The sequence below is a fragment of the Barbatula barbatula genome (genome assembly GCF_947034865.1).
Source record: "Barbatula barbatula genome assembly, chromosome: 25".
NCBI lineage: Eukaryota > Metazoa > Chordata > Actinopteri > Cypriniformes > Nemacheilidae > Barbatula > Barbatula barbatula.
Genome location: NC_136788.1, coordinates 13,318,404 through 13,341,390, shown reverse-complemented (window position 1 = coordinate 13,341,390; position 22,987 = coordinate 13,318,404). Strand labels below are relative to the sequence as shown.

General features: G+C 39.4%; 1 protein-coding gene across 4 annotated transcripts in view; it reads right to left on the bottom strand.

Moving 5' to 3' along the window:
• Positions 1 to 7,412: 7,412 nt before the first annotated feature.
• The window catches only part of akap13 (A-kinase anchoring protein 13), a 67,544-nt gene continuing 51,969 nt past the window's right edge, over positions 7,413 to 22,987 (bottom strand). For 2 of the 4 annotated variants that reach the window (XM_079450525.1, XM_079450526.1), the window contains 21 exons: positions 21,495 to 21,657; positions 18,661 to 18,728; positions 18,420 to 18,483; positions 18,189 to 18,339; positions 17,778 to 17,887; positions 17,499 to 17,645; positions 17,161 to 17,414; positions 16,918 to 17,043; positions 16,623 to 16,740; positions 15,607 to 15,858; positions 15,339 to 15,415; positions 14,808 to 14,989; positions 14,032 to 14,114; positions 13,753 to 13,941; positions 12,757 to 12,903; positions 12,602 to 12,672; positions 11,648 to 11,692; positions 10,970 to 11,020; positions 9,997 to 10,464; positions 9,500 to 9,809; positions 7,413 to 9,386 (listed from right to left, as the gene is read on the bottom strand). In XM_079450525.1, coding sequence (XP_079306651.1) covers positions 9,328 to 9,386; positions 9,500 to 9,809; positions 9,997 to 10,464; positions 10,970 to 11,020; positions 11,648 to 11,692; positions 12,602 to 12,672; positions 12,757 to 12,903; positions 13,753 to 13,941; positions 14,032 to 14,114; positions 14,808 to 14,989; positions 15,339 to 15,415; positions 15,607 to 15,858; positions 16,623 to 16,740; positions 16,918 to 17,043; positions 17,161 to 17,414; positions 17,499 to 17,645; positions 17,778 to 17,887; positions 18,189 to 18,339; positions 18,420 to 18,483; positions 18,661 to 18,728; positions 21,495 to 21,657 — 3,135 coding nt within the window. In that variant the 3' untranslated portion in view covers positions 7,413 to 9,327. The remainder of the gene's footprint in view (positions 9,387 to 9,499; positions 9,810 to 9,996; positions 10,465 to 10,969; positions 11,021 to 11,647; positions 11,693 to 12,601; positions 12,673 to 12,756; positions 12,904 to 13,752; positions 13,942 to 14,031; positions 14,115 to 14,807; positions 14,990 to 15,338; positions 15,416 to 15,606; positions 15,859 to 16,622; positions 16,741 to 16,917; positions 17,044 to 17,160; positions 17,415 to 17,498; positions 17,646 to 17,777; positions 17,888 to 18,188; positions 18,340 to 18,419; positions 18,484 to 18,660; positions 18,729 to 21,494; positions 21,658 to 22,987) is intronic. The other 2 variants (XM_079450527.1, XM_079450528.1) reach the window with 2 other exon arrangements.

Sequence of the window (22,987 nt, the reverse complement as noted above, 5' to 3'; positions counted from 1 at the left end):
AAACGGATCATTCATTCCTTCAGGCAAAATCACACTGAATTAGTACAGATATACATATTCAAATTCCAATAAATAGTCAGGCCTACTTATACACTTCTATTTCGCCAATTTATGAACTCGAATCAAAGCATCCACCAAAAATATGCATTTTAGGAGTACGTGCATTAACTAAACCTCAAACCCATGATCTTGAAACTTGATCTACTTGAAAACCTTAAGTCCTCACCTACCCCTTTGCATGCATTGCAAGTTCCCCATCCCCTCTGTGATGCAGCGGGCTAATGAAGTGCATCGTCTGAAAGCCTCTCTCATCCTCCATTGACCTCCATGGGTTTTAAAAGGCTCCAGGCACAAACAGATCGGTTGTGTATTGGCAGACGAGAGGAGAGCACAGTGTGTGTTCTGTGTGGCTGATCAATAAGGCATTGATGCCCGTGCCCAAATAACGCTCCGGGTTATTAGCATCCGCTATGATCATTAGGCCCTTTGAGACGGCCTGTAACAGCAGCTAAGACTGAATCACGGTTATTTATGTGTGTGTGATAAACCGATTGTGCTAAAGGACGTTGTTTTGAAACTCACGAATGAGAGTTCTCACTTTCTGTCTGGAGAATTTCAGACGTTATCTGATCCGTGACAGATCATTATGAACAGATATAATGACAAAAGCAGAGTTTTAAATGGCATAATATTTTCTAAAATAGCCTTCGTAGAGTAAAACAACACTGCAAAATTGGATGTCTTCATTTGCTTTATAATTTTGATGAAAACAATACAAAGATGATGCTCGGTTTTGGATATTTTTGTGTGCCCGGGAAGACTGGAGTCATCTCATAAGCAACGTGCACCACGTATACAAAGGCGATAAGATTGCGGCCATTTTTTCCAAAGCTGTCATCATGACGGTCGCAGCAGGGAAACGTGACATGGCAGACCGTGGAAGTCTTTCGGCACAGTTGACCGGTTAGCAGAATAACTCTCCTCGCTTCAATTACCTCAATAACAGCCGATGAGGAGAGAGACGGCGGAGAACGAGGTGAGATTGGAGCCAGACGGCTACGATGAAGGTACATTATAATCTGTCAATCACTTGGCTGGGACAATGTGTAGAGAGAGCTTATAACAAGGTGTAATACACAAACCGCTGTGAAAATTTGAATAGCAAATAGCATCTACCCTGTCCACAAGCTCTCAAAATACAGCGGAGAACAACCTGAGCTGAGTGCCTGTACAAGTGCACAAAAATGGGATGTTATGTACTAGAGATAACAACAGAACTGACACGTAAAGATGAAGAGAGCCGCAAACAGAGCGCCTTTGTTTGCTTTGTGAAGAGTTTACAAGAAGAAACTCTTATCCTCATTAGTCACACACTATTAGCACGCTTAATCACCCGCAGCCCTGAAGCCACAAGTCTCTCCGGCGCGATCGCTTACTCAAAGCGTTCTAGCGGAAGAGAGCGTCTCTTATCTCACTTTCATGAACTCAACAAGCCAGACACAGCAGACATCCTTGATTTTGTAATTTGATCTAATTTTTTTCAATTAATGAGAAAACACAACCGCAGCGATTTGTTACGCTTGTTGTTCGCCGGGGAAGCGTTTGCAAGATTGTGATTGGCCAAGAAAATGTGTTACTGTAGCTCAATGGATGAAGCATTGAAAGCGGCAGGTTGTGGGTTCAAATCCCAGGGAGCAAAATATGATGAAATGCATAATGTGAATCAGTTTGGTGCCAAATGCATACATGTAGTACACAAATGAGCAGATTACTTTAGTTAAAAGGCAAACATGTTTGAATGGATTTTGATGACCATCATATGGGTTTCAATTGAGGAATATAAGCAGTCAAAACAGAAACATAACATACAACGTAGCAGAAACATAATATGAACATAAAGGGAACCAAACATAACATGTAACCTTCTGTCCAAATTCACTTATTTTTAATAAATTGAAAAAACTTTGTACTTTTTAAATGATTAAATACTGTTTTTAATAGGTTTTATTGGTTAGATGTTTGCAAAACCCAGTGCCAGACATTGAAGGGGAATAATAATCTAAAACACGAAATATTGAGATACAAGGTTTCAGAAGGACAGCAGCGATATCCTGAGTTGTACACAAATAATAAAAAACAGCAAATATCATAAAAATAGAAAATGAGTAAAGGATAAAATAACAACGCCATTTTATTCTTGCTTTAATATGCTTCTTGTCAGATTCTAAAGTGTATTAATTAATTCTGTGTTCAGAAACAAAGTAGTTAAAAAGCCCCGAACTATGTCAAACCTGCGGCAGACCATCTGAAAGTCTATAAACAACTCCGGCTATGCGAAGTCCAAGTTCGAAAAGACTATGTGTTTTGCAAAGAGTCTATAAAACGGTTGACTTCCGATGCACTTAAAACTGTCTAAAAGCTTTTCTCTAGCTAAATCCAAGCAGAAGAAGTCCAGTCAAGTGGAAGAGATTAAAAACAAGAGCAAGTGCTATTTTCAGACAGCACTGTACAAAACACAGTCCCAATGCCGAGCGGCTTCAGAGCAATCTCCTTGCCTAAAAACACAGAATGTTTGACATTATTAAAATAGAACTCTGCCGCAAATATACGGTATACTGTATGAACACTGCATCGCATTGCACACTAGTAGTCCAGTCTCGACTCTTTTCCCAAAGGGAATTACACCTGTCACAAGTCTCACAGCATGAAGGTCTGTGTGGGCAGCCAGGCAGAGCAAAGCCAAGGTGAGAGCTCACCTTCAGTCATCTTCCTCACCTTCCTGTTTATCTGAAGGGTACCCGATTTTACATTTCAGTGCAGATCGCTTCCCCAGCAAGCACCAGGAAGAGATTACTGACAGTTTTTAACCTAATACTTAAGTCAAATAAGGCTCAAGTAAGATTACCGGTCAGGGAAAAGCTCTAGACAAGAATATTGAGTTTTCTAAGTTTGAGTGTTGACCCCCAACCCCCGGATTCCTTTGGCTTATATAAATTAGCATTTGAAAGAACTAGACTGCAGAAGGGGAGACAAAAGAGTGGCGGTAAGGCACAGAGGTTCCTTCACAGTCAAAAAAGCTTTGTAGGATTCTTAGAAGAGGCCTTTGTAAGGCCACACAGAGTATGTGTAGGTATTTCTGATTTAGTGCTGCTCTTCTTAATGGCTCCATATTAGGATATTTCTCCATCTTGAAGGACCTTTCGTCAAATGGGAGACATTTGCTCTTTTCAGTGAAGACACGATCACAAAAACTAAGGGAAGACTCACCGTACCCACACAATTTCCGACATCATATTTTTGTCTTCAGACGAATTATCTGGTGTATGATCCCCTTTGCATTTGTTTCATGGGGTGGCAATTTTTATGAATAACACACAAAAATGTTTGATTCTTACAACAACAAAAAACAAGAACAAAGCCCAATCCCTTCACCTAACATCACCGGATCAAAAGCAAAAGAAATTAAATTGTATAAATGAGATCTTAATATGTTTGACATATCATATAAATGTTTGTTTGTTCGTTTTCTCTTTATATTTTGTTGCCAAATGGCTTTAATCTCCATTTATGAAAATAAATGCAAGGGGATGCAATGGGGCAGGTAAATCCTTGCATCATTTATTTTCAGGGTTGCCAGGTATGTGTAAACAAAACCAGTTCCAAAGCAAACTTTTGCCTAAAACTAGCCTAATGACCCAACTTACCAAACCCCCGAAAACTCACTTTCATACCTAAAAAAAAATTTTACTCTGACTTCTGCATTATACACAATTTCTTCTTAAAAACAACTGTTAATTAGTAATCATAAAAAATGTAACCCAAGAAGGAAAGAACAAAATTAACAGCAGAATAAAATATAGTTTAAAAGTAAGTTCGCTGCAATTCCGTGGATCTGGCAACCATGTCAATATTCTTAGAACGCAGTTAACTGTTTCTAGTTACAATACTGCCTTTCGTTTTCACTTTTTTATCCTTGCAATTTCTCATAACAGAGACATCATATTTGCCAAGCAGTTGTCAGCGAGAAGATTTACAGACATCAATGACTGAACGTCAACAGTCTTGAAACCATTGGAGCCTCTTAAATCACAGCTAGCCAAATATATACTCCATCCCCAAAGGTTTGCTTAGACCACAGGTGCTTCACTCACACAGGCTGGACAAAAACAACACTGACCAAATAAGAACACAAAACTTGAGGAATTTCAAGAGCATCGCACTAAACATGGCAGATGCACAAACAGCTTTTGTGCTTCCAGACATCGGGATCAAGCACTTTTCAAAATGTTAATCCAGATCAACATGTCTGCATGCAACCTCAGTGCGACGTGAGTTGCCAAAACAAAAACGCCTGCAAGAATAAAAATGCATGTTGGGTTTCGTTCAAGAGTGCTGTGCTATATGCTGGAGGAATTTTCAGGACGCCGCCACTCGAACCCCAGATGTCATTCATTGCGAATACTTTTTCCATGATGTGTCCAAATACTAAACTCAACTTTCATGTGAATTGAATGTTAAGGACTGAAAGGTGCCCCTTGAGAACGGACATCTACAAAGATATCTTCCAATACTAATAATCTCTCGCAAGCACATAAAGTCATTCTCTATTGCATCATTCTGTTCCTCTCGTTCCCGCATTAACAACCGAGCGGACACGTTGTTTGATCCTTTGTGACAGAGCCGCCAATTGAAACTTCCTGCTCGCTCGGCTAGAGGAGCCCTGGTTATTCCGACGAGGGCCCCGTTACCCTGACACTAATGAAATAGCCCGGCGCACACAAATCACCACACAGAAGCTTCTCAAAGATCCCAGGATGGCTGGCAAAAAGCCCCACACCCCTTCACCCGCTTTAATCTTCCTCGAAACAGGCACATTAAAAGAGAGCTACTGACAGGCGTAATAGATAGAGCGGGGAGGTGAACAATACTGCCCAATCCACCGCATGTCCACCACTGGGTCTTATTGTAGCTCTGGGAGAGGAATTTTGTATAATACCTCCCTTTCCTGTCTGGAGAGAGAGAGGAAACGAGAGCAAGAGAGGGCTTTTCTTGAGTCACTCCATCTCTTTATTCCAAAGCGTTTGGCACATTGGGAAAACCAATGTGGAGACTAGCAGTGTTGTGCCAAACAAGGTCAACACACACACACACACACACATTTTTAATGTTACAAAGTCAAAGATGTAAAAACTCATAATGTGACAGAATGCAAAACAATGGCTGAAATTTGTCTAATAAACAAGAAAAACGCCAGCAAAAGCCTCCAGATTTACAGCAGCATGTTGAATATGATTACATCTGATGAGAGCCGAGGGGCGGCAGGAAATGAACGATGGAGCCAGAGCGCCGCAGTCTCATCAGGACCACTGGCGCAGAGGAGGGGCGGAGGAGCCTTGCACATAGATGAATGAGAAGTTCTCATCTCCATCCTGCAGTACTGCAGACAGTGACTGAGCGGCACAATATCACAGCTACAGATGGAGATAGGTAGGTGCGCAGGCCAGCATGGGATAGAGAAACAAAACGGGAGAAAGTTGATTTATGAGCTGACGGCGGCTGGTGGTTTTACAAGGCCCATCCAGCCTGTTAGGCGACTCGTCGTAAAACAAAGAGATCAGACAAGCATCCATCCCAAAAACACATGGCGCTTGTTGAACAAACACATAAAGACTTAATTGAAGCTTAGGAGGCAATTAATTCTACATAAAAGGGATAGTACACCCCCGTAACAGTCATTTATTCAGCCTTACGTTATTACAAAAACTAAATCATACAGGCTTGAATGTTTCAGGGGTTTGGTGTTCATACAGTTGAAGTGATTGTGTGTGTTCCTAGCAACGTTCTTCAAAATATCTCCTATTGTGTTCTGCAGAAGAATGTCATACAGTTTTGGAATGACATGAGGATTAATACATTTGTAAAGAATTAACTTTAACTGCTGAAAAAGCTTAAAGGCAGAGTTAAAAAAAATGAAAATTCTGCCATTTATTCACCCTCATGTGGCTTAAAACCTGTGTATGATATATAACTATTAAATAAATACACTCAAACATATCCGCACTATTTGTAATATACTCTCTGTCAACATGACATAATAAAGCAGGCAAGTAGAAACCGCCCCAACACTTACAAAATGAGACGTCACATGGAGGAAAACCGTACAGTCTGGTACAGATGAACCCAATAATATCTCACCGGTTCTTGATTTCATTCGAAAGGCCACAGTCTCGCGTGCGTATATTGGAAAACACCAGAAGCACAAAGCCATTGCTCTCCCGACACACAACTGATATTTATACACGGGCTGTCAGAGCACAACAAAGGCTCGGGTTTCTCTAGGTTGCATGTGGGTCCTTTGTTCTCTGTACAAAGCAAGAGTCAGAGATAATGCAGAAAAAAAACATTAACAGATAAACAAAACTGCTTTACTAAGAAACGACAAAGGATACCGTGCAGTCATTCACGAATCCTCCACATAACCATCACGGCCTTTTGTCCACTTAGATAGAGATTTTTCTATCTAAGTATGGCAGTATGTCAACCATTTATAGTGGGAAAGGTCACTGTGCGCAATATAAAGTCAACTGGGGAGGTGGTGGTGGAAAACAACCAATGCAATGATTTTATTTTATTAGAAGCCATATATTTTTTTCTTGTTTGAACAGATGTTCAGTAAACAAAGATATCGCTGATTTATCACCAACAATAAATAAATGCGTTCATCTCTTGCCTTGGACTTCAGTTAAAGTCCACGTGAACCGGAAGTTGCGATTGTTTTTACTTTCCGTATTCTGACACATGTCCGAGTGAAAAGGAATTTCAATGGAGAAAATGAGTGGGCGTGGCTTGCGTTTCACTTCAAATTGATTGGATGTGTAAAAACAGCTGTTGCATTGATTTTGAGACGAAACTGGCAGCAGACCATTTCACGGGGACTTTAAAATATGAACATTATAAGAGTGCTTCATAAATACACTTTATTGTAAACCATATTAATATTCATAATAAAAGCCTTCCTTCCATAAAAAACGACTTCAATCTGACACACAAACATTTCAGTTTAACCATCAGGCCTTCCTTTCCTTTGGGAAACTTGGCAACCAAAACAAAGACAGGGTCGATGGGGTCCGAAGGGGAAAGGTGCCATAACCCCTCCTCTAAAACACATTCAGCTTACCGCACGAGGCAGACGGAAGCTCAAGAGCAAGACAGATTCATTTTGGTGTCTGCTAACGTTGCGCAGAGGCAACAGACCGTGATGGACACACCGAGACCAGCGAGCTTCAGTCTACCAATTAAGACCCAAGGATAAGTCATCTTTGAAATGCGACACATCCCTAAATAGGCGACTAGTCAACATTTCTTTGAGAACAAGCTTTTAGCACCCGAGGAAAAGCAGAAAACAATGGTCGCAAGGTGACATAACTGTTATTTATTTAGAGAATCTGTGTCAATTTACATGTCTTCAAAACAAAACGCTGATAAATAACGCTAGTTATAAAAAGCTTTAATCAAACCACAAAAGAAATCCATAATTAATACTTTTTTACATTACAGATATTTACACAATGTGTTGCATCACCGTTTTTTTACACAAACTGTCGGTACCCTCTATAATGTAACCATTGTTTAATTTCCAGAAGTTTGATTTAACGTGTTGATAACTGGAATTCTTCTCTAGTGCACTTTTAAGGTTATGCGGTATCAACGAGAACCCTTCCAAGTATCATCACGTGAGCTAGTAATCATTCATCTTGAATCATTGGATGATGTAAAGGAAACCACAAATACTGCAGAATCTGAGGAATATTAAACCAGGTTAAAAAAAGTGTAATCATTCTTTAAAACCCAAAGAACAGGGAATGACTGACAACTACATCATATATTTTAGTCACGTGTGAATGCGTTACTATTCAGGTGGGACAAAATAAACGATTACGTAACAGCGCCCTCTAACGGCCAAGGCATTTTCTTCAGTTTAGCACCAAGTGTAATTCATAACAGCATGCAGAAGTTTAGCATCAGCGCTCTGTGGAAAATGCTGACTGATGATAAAACTTCTACGAGAGATGCTGTGGGGTTGGATAAATGAATTGAGACATTTATCACTTTAATGCATTAGAGAGGCACGTTGGGTAGAAGTTTAATTTCAAGAAAATTTAAAAGCTTATATTAACACTATCATCTGCAGGATTTCCCTCATTCTTAAAATATTTCCTTTTGTTCAACAGAACTATTAGCCTGGCCAGCAGGCGAGGGTTTTTATGACTGGCTAAGACCTAGTTAGAGGGCACAGTCCAGGCTTTTAATACACAAACACAATGTATATTCAATATTAGTTCAATAGCCCAAATGTCCGCCATGGATCTCGAGCATGCACATCAGAAACTTCATCCTCATGGCTACATACAAATGCCAAACTCCGTCATCTCCTCAATTCAACGTTCCATATATTTCATTAAAAAGAAAATACTGCTATTGAAACACCCGCTCTTTTGGTAGCTTGCTTGAAAGCTCGATTATGTTTGGTTGAACAAATTTACAACGACATTCATATGGTACAGTAAAAGATTATCTATAAACCTCTGGTTCTCCTTCTCATACAACGGAGGTTGTTTATCAGTCAAGTGGAGCTGATCGATTGTCTCGTTTTAATGTCAGACATTTTTTTCCACTTGACAATGTGCTTATAAAGTGCTAAGGATTAAAATTGCATTGAGGCTTACAAGAAAAAATAACTCGGGGGGGGGGGTGGGGGGGGCGGTCTCCGTGCGAAGCTCTACGAGTCACATCAAAGTCATTCTGTGTCTTTTCAGTTAAACAAAAACGGTATGATCTCTTTCAGTCATTTGGGGATATAAATGTTATTTACAAAACTAATAAATAAAAACAAAACATTATTTTACCGCACTACACTTTCGTCATGCTCTTTCAAATTCCCAAACGCTTTCATTTGACACATTTGACACAGCCGTTGTGAAGCCAGCTGTCCCTCGGCGTGAAGTCACCTGCTGTATAAATCTTTCTGTTATTTAAAAAAATGTATCGACACATTCTGTTCCTCCAGAAAAGAATCCTGCGCCGCATCGCAGGGTCAGTGATTTTATTCATACGTGCATGTGGGCGATGAAGGCACTGTGCGGTATGCAGAGCGCCGAAAATCAGGCCACAGGAAATGCTCAGTTTAAACTTCCTGTCCAGGCCTGACGCCCATCAAGGCCACAGGTATGTGTAAGGGATGGGTGAAAACTCTGGTTTACAGTCCACAACCAGAGACTAGTGGCATGGAGGCATTGTGGGATAGTGGGGATCAAAAGAGGACCTGGATCAGCAAAAAAAGATCTCTCCGTCCGGAGTGGCGTCTGGGGCCGCAGTGCTCTCGGGATCTGTGATGTGACAAAAACGGATTGAAAAAAATTTAGCTCTCATAAGCAGTTCTCATTATAAACGTTTTGTATTCTAAAAAAAGATACACTTTTTTTATAAACACCAGCTCTACCTGCAGTCTGGCTCTGGTGACCCTTTCCCTTTTTCTTCTTCTTGTCTTTCTTTTCTTTGGGTTTGGCCAACTGTAGCAGGCGGCTGGGAATCTGGCTCTGCGCCTCACTGTTCTGAGCCTTCTGGCTCGAGTTGGAGAAGGGGTTGAGGTTCTTCCCTTTGCGTTTGGAGTCCATGCGAGACAGTAAGTCTTTGGCAGACGGGGAGGAGGACAGCTCAACTTCAGAGGGGTCGCGGTCCAACGAGCCGGAGCTCTGGAACTTAGAGGATTCCTCTGATGTGGTAGAGGGGGTCCGGTTCTTTCTCAGTTCCTGCAAAGCGAGGAAAACGATAGTTGCAGGAGGTCAATAAAATCTTTGATTATGACCTTCAGTCATGATTTTTTATTTTATGCTTCATAAAAAGCATGTACTTTCACCATGTTGTGTAAATACTTTTAATAACTTACAGAGATGCAAATATGGTTTAAATCCGGTCCTCCGTGACCTTCATCCTCACCTCTGTTTGTCTCATCTGCTCTGTGTCTCTTTGAATCTGCTCTCGTTCTCTCTCCAGTTTCTTCTGGCTTTCTCGGAGTCGTGCCAGGTCTCTCTGATACTCCTCCTTTTTATTCAGCAGCTCCTGTTTCTCCTCCTCAATCTCTTTGTGTCTCTTCAGCACCTCCTCCTCTTGGTTCTGCAGCTGCGTCTCCCTCTGGGTCAGTTCCCGCTCGCGAGCCTCCCACTCCTTCTCTCTGCGCTTCCTCTCCTCGGCGTGGGCGGCCTGCTGCTTCTGCAGACTGGCGACTTCTTGCCTCTGCTTTTCCAGGCTCCGCTGTTTCTCCTGCTCGATGAGCGAGCTGGGCCGCGATGACGAGGAGGAGGATGAGGACGAAGATATAGAGGGGTGGCGAGAGGAAAGCTGGGGGCGCTCGGTTAGGGTATGCCGCTGGTCCTCGATGAAAGTGTCCTGCTGGATGACAACAGCCTATGTGGGGAGGACAAACATTTTGAGTATTAATGCAGATGTAAGCAGGAGGTACAAAAAACACAACTTAACGATGTTTTCAAAGTGATTCATGTTTACAAAAAGGTTTTGTGTGCTTGCCAGTGCTGATGTTGTAAATGTGCACTCTAATTGCACAAATCCTTCTTCACTGACAGTCAGTCGAGTATTAAAATAAAATATTGTTGCGTTTGTATTTGTGGCTAGCCTTTCAAGGGTGTCAGCAAAAAATGGCAAATATTTCAATATAGTGTAATAGATGTTTGGCCATTAAACACATTTTTCTCTCGGAAAATTTTCTTTTTCTCCTGCTTTGACATCACAGCTCAGTCACAAAGGCATTTATCTTGATTAAAACGAATACAAATATAAATATAAACCCCGTATTTGAAAACCTCATTTCTATTTATGCACCAACGTCAAGCTGGGGATAATCTCTGCTGGCCTCAACCGAGAAACAAAATACACGAAAAGGGAGCCGACTCACCTGCAATGTATTCAGCAGGCCATGAAGATGAGCAACACTCTGAAGAACCTGCTGTGAGAAAAGAAGAAACTTGTAAACAGCCAATAAGAAAGTAGGGGACCAGGAAATGTAAACTGGACTTAAAGGGAAAGTTCACACAAAATAAAAATTCATCATCATTTACTCACCCTCTAGTTGTTCAAAATCTGTATCCTTTTTCTTTGTTTTGATAAACACAGAGGAAGATATTTGGAAGAATGCTTTGCAGAACAGTTCTTGGCCACCATTGAGTATTGTAGTAGGAAAAATGATAATGGTAGTCAAAAGTGCCCCAGAACTGTTTGCTTTCTTACATTCTTCAAAATATCTTCTTTTGTGTTCAACAGAAAAACAATGATAAAGCAATTGTTCCTACTATGGTAGTCAATGGTGGCCAACTGGTTACAAGCATTCTTCTAAATATATGTCTCTGTGTTCATCAGAACAAATCAATGTATACAGATTTTGAACAACTAGAGGTTGAGTAAAGGACAGAATTACAACATTTTGGTGAACTGTTCCTTTAAACTCCGGTGGTCCACATGAGCATCAAGGCTCAATGTGTCTGAATACATGTGCTAACCACTAAACCACAGCTTGAGAAACAAACATCATCAATCTTGAAATGTATTCCAAACTCTCTGAAACACAAAAACACACCTCGTTGTTCCTCTTTAGGAGAAGCAGTGGGTTGGTGTTGCTTGCCTGTGGGAAGGAGAAACAGTTTCAGGGTCAATGCACTAGGTAAGAAGGTACGTAGACCTATATTTAGCAATCCACATGTTCCTCCGAGACATCGTTCGGATGACTGTCACATAACTGTGCTGCGATGGGTCAGAGGACAAGCGTAACGATTCCTCATTATCGTCTTACTGTAGTGTCTATAATCTCAGTGTGTGGGTGTGTGTGAACCTGTAGTTTACTTCAGGTAAGTGCTGTAGTGCGAGTGTATTCTGATGCTCAGCACTTAATGGCTTGAGCAGATGGCGTTGAGCTGATGACTAAACATGAATCAGATATTTCATGGAAATGAGTCCCAGTTTCTGGTAATACACACGAGCGAATAAGAGGAGCTTTTAAGACTTTGTTTGTATTGCACGTATTGCATGTTTAATGATATATCATGGCAATATCGCAATACGAAAAATGAATATGGTGTTTTCATGTCTATTGATTCCTATTGGCTGAGCTGAAAACATGACCTGCACCAACATATAATGTTTAAATGTTTAGTTTTTAATTCTGTGTTTTTATGGCTTATGGTTTAGATTTTTTAACCCTAAGAAATGTAAAATTCTGGTTTATTTTAGATCTATTCAACTAATACTAATTTACTTACAGAAGGTTCAATTAAACTTATATTTATTTAACTTAAATAAATACATTTATTTATTCTACTTAAAGCCTATTATGTTATTTTATTAAAAATAATCTAATTTATAGTGTATTAGGTGTTTTCCTAAGCACATATGTGTCGGAGTCGGTTTTTAAAGTTTCACTTTTGTAGTCTTAACTTCAAAGTCGTCTTTGTTCTGAAAGCAATGATCAAAGTTTTTCCATCATGAGCTGTCCTATACACACAGCGTGTTGTGACTGCCTTTAACCCATCTGTACCTTCTTAAGAACACTGTCTGACTCAGTCCTGCGGAGCTCTGTGGAGTCTTCAGTGTCATCTTTGTCTCCATCTACAGGAGATCAAACACACAGAGACGAGTCAGTCTCACCTGAAACAAACACCCACGCGCTCACACACGGAAAAACACACCCACCTTTGATCTTTGAGATGTTCATCTGGTGACTGTCAAAGCCCCCGAATGTTTCCGCCCGTCGTGGCAAAGATACGGGCCCTGTCGCGCAAATGCCGTCCTGCACGGCACCTCCAAGATTGCCGTTCATCAGACCCTGCAACGTTTCCACTGCAAACACATACAAACATTAAACATGAAACATGTACTTACGGCAAATTATTGTTACAATATATAGTATTATAATATCTAAACTTTAAATGCGATCCAGACATGTTTTGTAGAGATTAAGCCTAAGAAAAACTTGCTTCCAGTTTCCATCAATACACAAAAAGCTTTGAATAGATCTGAATCGATATTGTTTTCCATTTCTTGACCTGATACATTAAGGCAATCCATTATGTGTTCCTGTCTAGCAGAATCTGATCAGCTGTACGTATTGATCCCACCCATGTTTACATCATCCTAATGTTACTGTAGAAACTGTGATCAATCCCCCCGCATTCAAACCAACTGTGTCGTCTCAGCACTTTCAAGACATTTCCTGCTCTCTGCAACCTACGATGCTATTTCAGGAAACAATTGCATCATTTTTATAGTTTGGAAATAAGATAACTGCACAGATGTTAAGTGCATTTGTAGTCATACGTTTAAAAAAAAATTAGCATTTCACTATTTACTTTGTTTTTGTTATTTAAAAATGTTTGAATTATCTTGCCATGTCGAAATATTTCTTTAGTTTGTACCCGATACCAAAGGCTTTTTAGACACTTTCGTCGAAAGTGTGACTCACTCTTTTTATCAGTATGTGCGATTAAAGCCACAACCTTTCCGCTGGTACACCAAAGCTCAACCAATCGAGCTTCAAAAGTACATGACTCACATATTTAATGTGTTTCTGTATAGCAAAGCATGTGTAACTAATTTAGCACAGGCTTTAAATCTGACGTTGCAAACGTCCTAGAGTTCAAACCAAACATTCATAACCTCCATGTTTTCATGGTTCACTAGCTGCCTCACCTTCCTTTAAAGCATCCTTCATGATTGGCTCCCCTTTGGTGATGTCCTCGGGCGTGGCCCTGAAGAGCATTCTGCTGCGGAGGCTGGAGCCGGTCTCATCCGATACGTTGCAATCGCACATGTCCCTGAACATCTTCACTTTCTCCTCCAGTAAAGCCAAGATCTGTTCATCTCTCTTATGCAGCTGATCTGTAGAGAAAGTGCATTACATTTTAACACGGACACCCTCATTTTGAACGATTAAATATCATTTTAAGAAAAAGTATACATTGAATTTACCTTTCAACTCCCTGACTCTGATCTCCTGAAGTCTTCGGTCTTCTTCATTCTCGCTGGGCACACCTTCATCCTCATCCCTTTCCCTGGAAGAAATGGAGAGTCTGTAAAAAGACACTACTAGCTCTCGCAAACCAAGATCGTTTATGATTTATGATCCGCCTTTAATAGCATGGTTTGTCAATAAATAATTTGTTTCTTTTTATCACATACATTTTTGGATGAGTTGGAACAGATAGTAAAGTTATAGTCGACATAACAATAATAATAATTATTAGTATAAACATATTTAATAATTTAATACTATAAATTGTATCCTTATTATTATTAACCCATATATTTAATACTTATTTATTTATTTTATACCATCATTATTATTATTATTTTATTAGTAGTAGCAGTGGTAATAGTAGTAGTAGTAATATAAACGACACAATTATTGTTTTGATTTATTATATAATTACATAACTTATATGATGTATTATATAATTATTCATCTTTATAATGAATTACTGTATTGTTATTTTACAAAATGAACAGTATCAATAATATTAATTATATAAATGAAGTTTTGATGATGATAATAATAATAATCTATAAAGTACATTAATAAAATATTTTATTAATAATTGATAACTGATCATTATAAAACAAAATGAAGGATTATTATTATTAGTAATAGTTTCTGAATGTTTGACTGGTAAACATATAAGCTAATATATTATCTACAGAAAACGAATTTCTGTTTCAGGAAATAAGAATGGGTCTCTGAGACTCACATTGACTGCATGGCCTCCTGTATGAGCTGCATCCACGTGTTCCTCTCTTCCTTTGAGCTGGCGTACACCTCTACCATCTCCGGTTTCTCAATGCCCGCCGTGATCAGAAACAGTCCCTTCTCCTCATTGGCAACTTCCCTCAATATGAGTTTCTGCAGCGAAATGACAGTGGAGCGCTGGTCCTGAGAGACAAGAGGAAGATGTGGGAATGAGAGGAGAGCAGAACATTGTGAAAGTGACAAAAAAGAGGTCACTAGTGGGGTTAAAAGAAAAACTTTGTGACCTCAGAAGGAAAACCCAAATCTGATTGGCCGCTAAAATATTTGGCAAAAAACGGGCACTGACAGCCTATGCCACAGGTTTAAACTTGCCGATATTCCTATTGAACTATTAAAACCTGCACTTAAGACCCGCCAGAAACATTACACAACACTGGATTCCAATGTTTAAACAACACGGTGTTAAGTAAACATGTGTTATTGAAAAACTCTGTCCTGGACGTCATGGGTAAGGGTGTAATGATAAACATACCAGGGAGGCGAATATGTATTTCTGATCTTTCTCCTGCAGGAACACGATCACGTCCCTCAGCAGCAATGCCTGGACATCTGGAAAAACACAGATCAGATAGATGAGATATGTGCGTGTTGCCTTGGCCACAGACATTACCATGTTTTGCAAATTGTCAAAAGGTCACATTTATCTGTGTACTGTATTTTACACGATACATAATTCATTTTCCGAATATGAAGTATTCAAATCGATTTTGATCAAATCAACACTCAGCGGCGGTTCTCACCCTTCAGTCTGCCAGCCGTGTTCTTCAGCTGCAGCGGCCCGTCGTGAATCAGTTTCTGCCCACGTAACAGATCCTCTCTGGCAAACATCTGTCCGCTCTTCATCCTCATGATGGATTTACTGTCCGTACGGCTGTACACTTCTTTTAACCTCTTTTTCTTCTCGTGTTCGTTCACCTTGTTGTCCACTGTGGCGATCACCTCCTTTACCAGCTTGAGACCTTGGGTTACATCTGCGTGGTCCTCTTCATTTTCTGAAAATACATTTTTTTAAATGATGTGGAGCTTTCATGAAAACATTCAAATGCGCCAAACCATTTTAGCAGTTTTAGCAAATCTTTTTGGTTCAATTTAAATTGAATATTCAATTCTTGAGGTGTTTTTGTGCATGTGTGTGCTATAATGTGGTTTACAGGACCAGTTCCAAGTCATTAATGTATTACATTTTAAAAGAAGTTTACATATGAAACTGTAGAAAACTACCTGAAACGGTAGAAAAGTCATATAGAGAATATTTGCTATATCTGCTAGCCTGTTTTGAAAGTTACAGGCAGATGTGTTTCTTTAGAAACTATGTAAATATCTTTGTGTTTGTTAAAAGTATTTTTGAATATTACGGGGATGAGAATATCAGTCATGGACACTTCATTTCTTCTTTTTTATTATACATGATGACGCACTCACATAAATCAGGACGCGTCACTGTAATGTGAATTTCAGGAGAAAAAGCAACAAAATACATTAATTTAATACTCTTTTTAAATTATGTTTATTATGACGACCATTTTTTGTGTGACTGATGAATGTTTTATGATTAAAATCTTTACTGCCATGATGTTTCAGTGGTTTTGTGAGAAGGACCCAGATATGAAAGCCTCTGGAGTCTGTTCTCTTTTGTAGTGCAAAAATAATAAATCGCTTATAAAGGTAATAGCAAAGTATCATTTATATCAGTGTGATGAGTCATATTGAAGTTAAACACTTCCTGTTAAGGGTTTGTTCAGACACTGCGTCTCACCTTTCGTGTGTTGCAGTATCCTCTGTAGTAACACAGGGTACTTTGTGATTCGTTGTGTGACTAACAATATACACTCAGGAATGCTTAGCCTTCGGACAACAGGGCTGCTCATCTTTTTCTGCAAAACAGAAACAGATGTGAAACACGGGACCGTTTCCATTTCGGAGTCTGCTCTTCACAAGGAGGAATGTTGAATCAACGGCACTGCTACAAAGTCAAAAACTAACACTGTAGGCTATTCTAAACTTGTCCTTTAGATTTTCTACGCAGCCAAGAAAATAACCGAGATGTCTACCCTGATGAAAGCTTGAAAGCGCTTGTCTTTGGTGTGTAGCTCTTTGTAGAAGTTCACGGCTTCGTTGTGTCGACTGCAAAACTTTCCGTAAACCTTCTTCATTCTCTCAGCGTTGGAACCCGAGAACTAGGGAGGAACAAGAATTGTATATTATTTAGATTCCAGACGTTACAAATGTAGGCATCTCTTCAAATCCAGAAGCGTTCTGCTGACGCTCTTCCACAAGTCTGTGGTTTCGCTCACCTGAGAGACCAGCATGTCACCAATATTTCTAATAACAAAGCGTCCCTCTTCTTTGCTTTCCGACGCGGCCTCTTTCTTCCTCTCGACCAAGTGCGTGAAGAACTGTGTGTGCAAGTCCAGAAGATCCTCCAGCATGGGGAACATCTTCTCTACCGTCTGTACCTCCAGCTGAACTTCTCTCAGTAAGCCTTTACTGTAAACGTCGGCCATGATCTTCAGGATTCTGACGTGGTGCATTTCTGTCTGGATGAGCTCTGGATGATAAAAATAAAATGTGTTGAAACAAAAAGAGTAGAAAAGCATCCTGTGGATGTTCCTTTAGGAAGCTCTCTGCTTACCATAGATGACATCTTGTCTCTTGATAACATCCTTCTTAAGATGTTTCAGATACTTCTTGTCCGTCATAAAGCTCCAAGAATCGGCCTCCAGATCTTTGACATCGGCCTCAAATTCACCCATTAACTGATTATCCATCATCTCCGTACCTACCATATATAAACCAATCAGAAAGCAGATTCATGTTTCTTTTCATATACATGCCAGTCAAAAATACAGATTTGATTGCACGAATTATATATATTTTGGTTTGGTAATAATGATGAGTTGAGGAGTCTTACCCTCATCAGTAAGAGATTCTGTGGACTCTGTAACTTTACTGGTTTTATGGAGAGAGTCTGTAGACTGTGACAGAAACTTCAGACTCTTTAGAGGAGGATCTTCCATTTGTCTAAACATTCAAAACAAACAGAGTAGAGAAAATTATTATCAAATTTTACTTTAGAATGTAATACAACCCTGACCCATGAAAGTCAAATAAAACTGGGTTATATGTGACCCTTTATGTGAATATCCAGCTAAAGTACATAATATATACATAATATAAAAACATTCTGGGAAAAATATCATTCTGATATCTTTATAAAAATCAATTGATCAATCGATCCATCGATCCATCCACCCATCAATCACAAATGTAAAAAAAAAGATACGATCAGATCAAGTAGTAATATAAGAGTTGTGTGCCTTACCCTGCGATGTTGTTTATGGACATGCTCTTTGAAAGCGGGATGCTGTTGAAAGACATTATGCTGCTTGGGCCTTTTCGAGGCGGTGCGAGTGGGGCGGGCTGGTCGTCAAGAAATGACATGGTGGACCACGGGCGTTCCCGTGCAGGGATGGCTGCAAAGATGAATGTCAAAAATGAATATCAAACTATTACTTTCATATTCTAAAGACATGTAATCGGTTGATGCGTTTACTTTTACTCCTCAGGGTGATGCTGGGCATTGAGGCAGAGTCTGGAACGGATTGTTGTTTTTGCTGCTGGAAGAAACATTTGAACAGAACATTTAATCATTTACTCTTTATATTTGGTCTTTGTTTAGAAAACGTAGCTTTTATGGAGTTTTGGTCGTAACAATAAAACCTATATAACAAACAAAAACATGAAACGCATGTATGACATTTACAGGAGCATAAATAAACAAGCCACAGAATTACCTTCATTTTCACCTTGGCACAAACAGGAAGACTCTCTCGGCAAGCCTTGTGAACTTGTGCATTGCAAGCTGAAAACAAAAAATCTTCAGTCAGTCAAAAGTGAACTTTATCCGTCAGTTTAGTGAAATATTAAACTTGACACAACGTGCATTACTCTTTTTATGCATTACTCTTCGGGAAGGAGCATATGATTCTTTCAAACCCAAACAGTCGATGTTTACAAAGCGCATATAATACAAATGTTATGTTTTTATTTATGCCAACCCAATCTCATGGCAATTTTAAGTATTTGCAAAGTGTCTAACTGCTATAATTTCATACAACTGTATTAGGATGTTTTAGTACAATCTGCTTTTATACCAGTGGTGGATTTACATCATACAAATACAATATTCATACAAATTCATACAATATGAAATAGCCACCTAGTAAATTTGAGAATTTGCGAAAGATCAGGCTGTGTGCGCCATTAATCTGATACACAAAGTTATTTACAACCGATTCCCACATTCAATATCACGTTTCCGTAACATCACTATGAACATTAAAAAAAGTTTTTAAAACATTAACACCATAAAACATGTTAACTAAAAGTTAACTGAAAAATCAACACGAACCTGCACTGATGTTCTTTTACGTTTTTCAAGAAATGTACTTTGCACCATATGACCACTAAACTACCTCAGACACACCCAACAGAGGCGTACGACCTTATAAAAGCTAAACCAAACGCAACAACAACAGGCCGTGTATCTGCAAAGCTTTATTCAAGTCTTGGGGAAAAAACACACACATAAAACCTCTGATAGACCACCAACACTATCTCACCGGAGGCTCTGTACAATGCAACAATTGTCACGGTCTCTCATTTCATAACAAATGGGTTTTATGTTTTAAAGTAGCCAGCATCTTACGCCCTGGACCGTAAGGCGTGATGGTATGAAGGGCGTGACGGCAACACCCACAGCAAGCACCCTACATCATCTGAGGCATAGAGATTAAGATCTTTCCCCACAGGTACCCAAGTTTCCACACTCCTACACATGCCGCAGAATTTCTCCAGCAAACACCACACACATTTATGACTACTCACCCTGGAAATAATGCAGGGCAGGGCTTGAGTAGAAGTTGATTTAAAGTTAAGGCTTAAGTATAGTTACGCGTACGCATAAAAGTGTGCAGTGATCATGATGCAAATTTCATCATCAGAAAAGTATGCACATACTGTATGCGCACCGCCGGAATTTGTTACCTCGCGTACAAAGTATGCGCAAGTTATTAGTTTTACCACCAGGTGGCAACAGTGTCCTGGAAGCATCGATTCAAGGTAGTAGAAGAAAACAGTTGACATTGTAAATTTGTTGAAAAACAGTCAATGATTGATTGTGGACAACAACAGCAGGGATATTACAGTAAGGCTGTCTATTTAGTCTGGAAAAAGAACTTCAGAGATCTTATCAGATGAAAAACTGTGACTTAAGCATTAGTCGCTTTTGGGAAACAAGAAAGGAAATGGTAGCCTGCCAGCACATCCTCTGAACGAGCAATAAACAGAGAAGAGAGAGTGTGTTACGGCGGCTGTGTGCTGACAGGATGTTCCAGCACACTGGCTGTTCTCAGTACAGCGCTGAACGTCTGCAGCTGCGTGCGGGTGGAGTGATGCAACTCTGTGTAAGACCTGACTGGGCAGATAGCCACGATTATTAAACCACTCCAACTGTCTTCTTCATTTCCTTCAAAACACACTCACACCAAGATGAACACTTTAGAGAAATCTCCACCCATCAAAAACACTGTCTCTATAGAAACAGTGGCACAAGGGATGTTGGCACAGGGTATATCATGAACCCATTGTTAACAGCCTGATACGATTGAGCTTCTGTTTTTTTATCTATTGCCGTTTTCACCATGTCATGAACTTATTCAATTCACTTCCCGTGTAATGCACGCACCTCAACCTTTTACAGCAGTAAATTTAACCTGCGCATGTGTGCGTGAGCGTAAATGAGGAAGTTCTGAAAAAAGAACGGTCTATGGCAAAACAAAGGAAGAGAGCATAAAGCAGAATAGAGTTTAGAATAATAAAGAAGTCTATAAAATGTATAAATAGCAAGTACGTGAAGAGCTCATTTGCAAAAACAGAGTTTTACATTTTCATTAAATGTTCAAAAATCTTTTTTTATTGTGCAAGTAACATCAGTCAAACTGCAGCTTGGTTTATAAAAATAGTTAATAATAGTTACCCGTCTTTGCAAATGAAACTCCTCATATTAATCAAACTATATTTGAACGTGTATAAGAGCAAGTATACTTCATATACAGAAATGGCCAAAACAGATGTCAAACTTTGTCAAATTGATGTCTTTGTTTGTTCTTTACACAAATGTATTTTTAAATATTTTTACATTTTGTTTGTCTATGCTAGATATCCTTTAGATTGCCTTTTGCCAATAAGTACCTTAAATGTTTAGTGTTTTGGCCATTTTGTATCTTACATCTCATAATTTGATGGTTTAAGTGAACATGACGTTGAAAGCAAATAATGGTAAAATATGCTCCATCACTTTTGCCCACTACTGTCAATTTAAAAAAGGGCACAGAACAGAAGAGGAAAAATAAAGAGTAAACGAGTATATACTTGAAAAGTGATGAATAGAAATAAATGTGTTCCCGGAGCTGAAGTGTGATATTATGCGATAAGTCGCTTTGGGTAAAAGCATCTGTCAAATATATAAATGCAATATTGGAAAAAAAGGAGTAAAGTAGACAGTAGAAAATAGAAAAGACATGTAAAATAAAGTGTAGTAGGTAGAACAGTCTAGGAGATCTCTTACTGGTGCAGAGGAAAGCATCTTTAGTGTTGATTGGTTTGTTGCACTGGAGGCAGGGAATTGTGGGTACTGTCATGACCGCGGTAAACAGGTGTCCATTTGAGGCTCTCCTCTCTTTGTCTTTGGAATCCCTCTCTCGCTCCTTACTCTTGTCCTTCTCCTCCTTCTGCAAAACAGAAGATAAAAGCTGTGAATAAATCACTCACCATCTCTCTCTGGCATTTGCAGACGTGCTGTGTGTTTTCCGTATGAGATGCATTAGCTGGCAGACAGCCAGAGCTGTACATTAGGCTCCCGATTACAGTCGGATCTCGGCCCAGATGTGAGATTAAAAGAGAGCGGGCCACATCCATCATCAGCAGAGCAGAGCTGCATCCATCATGAGAAAACTCATCAACTTCAGTGCAATCAATATCTTCATTCATATTCCCATCACCAGCCGGCAGGAGAAAAATATCTCAACATCTCTCCCGTCTGAAGAGTTATCTATCATCTCCATTCATCCAAATGTAGTGTTGAAACTGTCTAAGGCCCGGTTCACGTTTTGCGTCTAAAACCGTCCGGAAAAAGCGAGCCGGACTGCTTTCGATCTTCAAATGACCCACTGCACTCTCTACATTAAAATGACGAATATGTGCTCGGAAAAGTTGAACCATTTCCATCTCGATGCAGCGCCCCCTATTTGCACATGCCTGCCATGCATCTCCATTTAAAATAACGAAAATGTGCGCGGAAAAGACGCGAAATGTAAATCGGGCCTAAGCATCCGTCTAGTCGTTCAATTCTTATACTGTATGAATCATTTTAATATTCATTTTTAGAATATAATGTGGTCATTTTAGTCCAGCGTCTGTTGAAAATCAAGGTTTTTGAGGTTTGAAAAAGTACAGAGCGTCTTCTCTGTGATTTTGACCTTTTTCTCCAGTTTTCATTTCTGCAAATAAATGCATATAGAAACATCTTTTATCTTTTACTATTCTTTATTATTAGAAATTTAGGAGAAATATTGTTCGTCGTTAGTAAATTCTGAAAAACCGGCAAATAAATTTAAAAAGGTGTCTTAATTTTTTACCTGTATGTATATATTTTATTCTCATTTTACATAACTTTCCTTACTGTTGTTTAATCGCATGTTGGTTGCTGTTTTGTCATCACAAGGACAGATACTGTAATATGTTAATCTCAAGGTTTTACAAAACCCTGTTTGATTTACTCAGACACCCACCAATTTAATACTGACAGTATATTGACATCCAAACATAATAAGACAACAAATGAAGATCAGCAGTATTCGTTTTAAATAATTAAACATTTAAACTTTCCAGTATCCATTAACTGCTAAATACTGAACTCGCGTACTGAAGTATGGAAAAATATATTGACCACCGAAGATGACAAGGGTCAAGCCGCTCTGCCCAAATAGTTCCAGCATACCCAAAAATGTATGAATGTGCCCAAGCACGCCTAAAAATAAATGCAACTAAACACCAAAATTA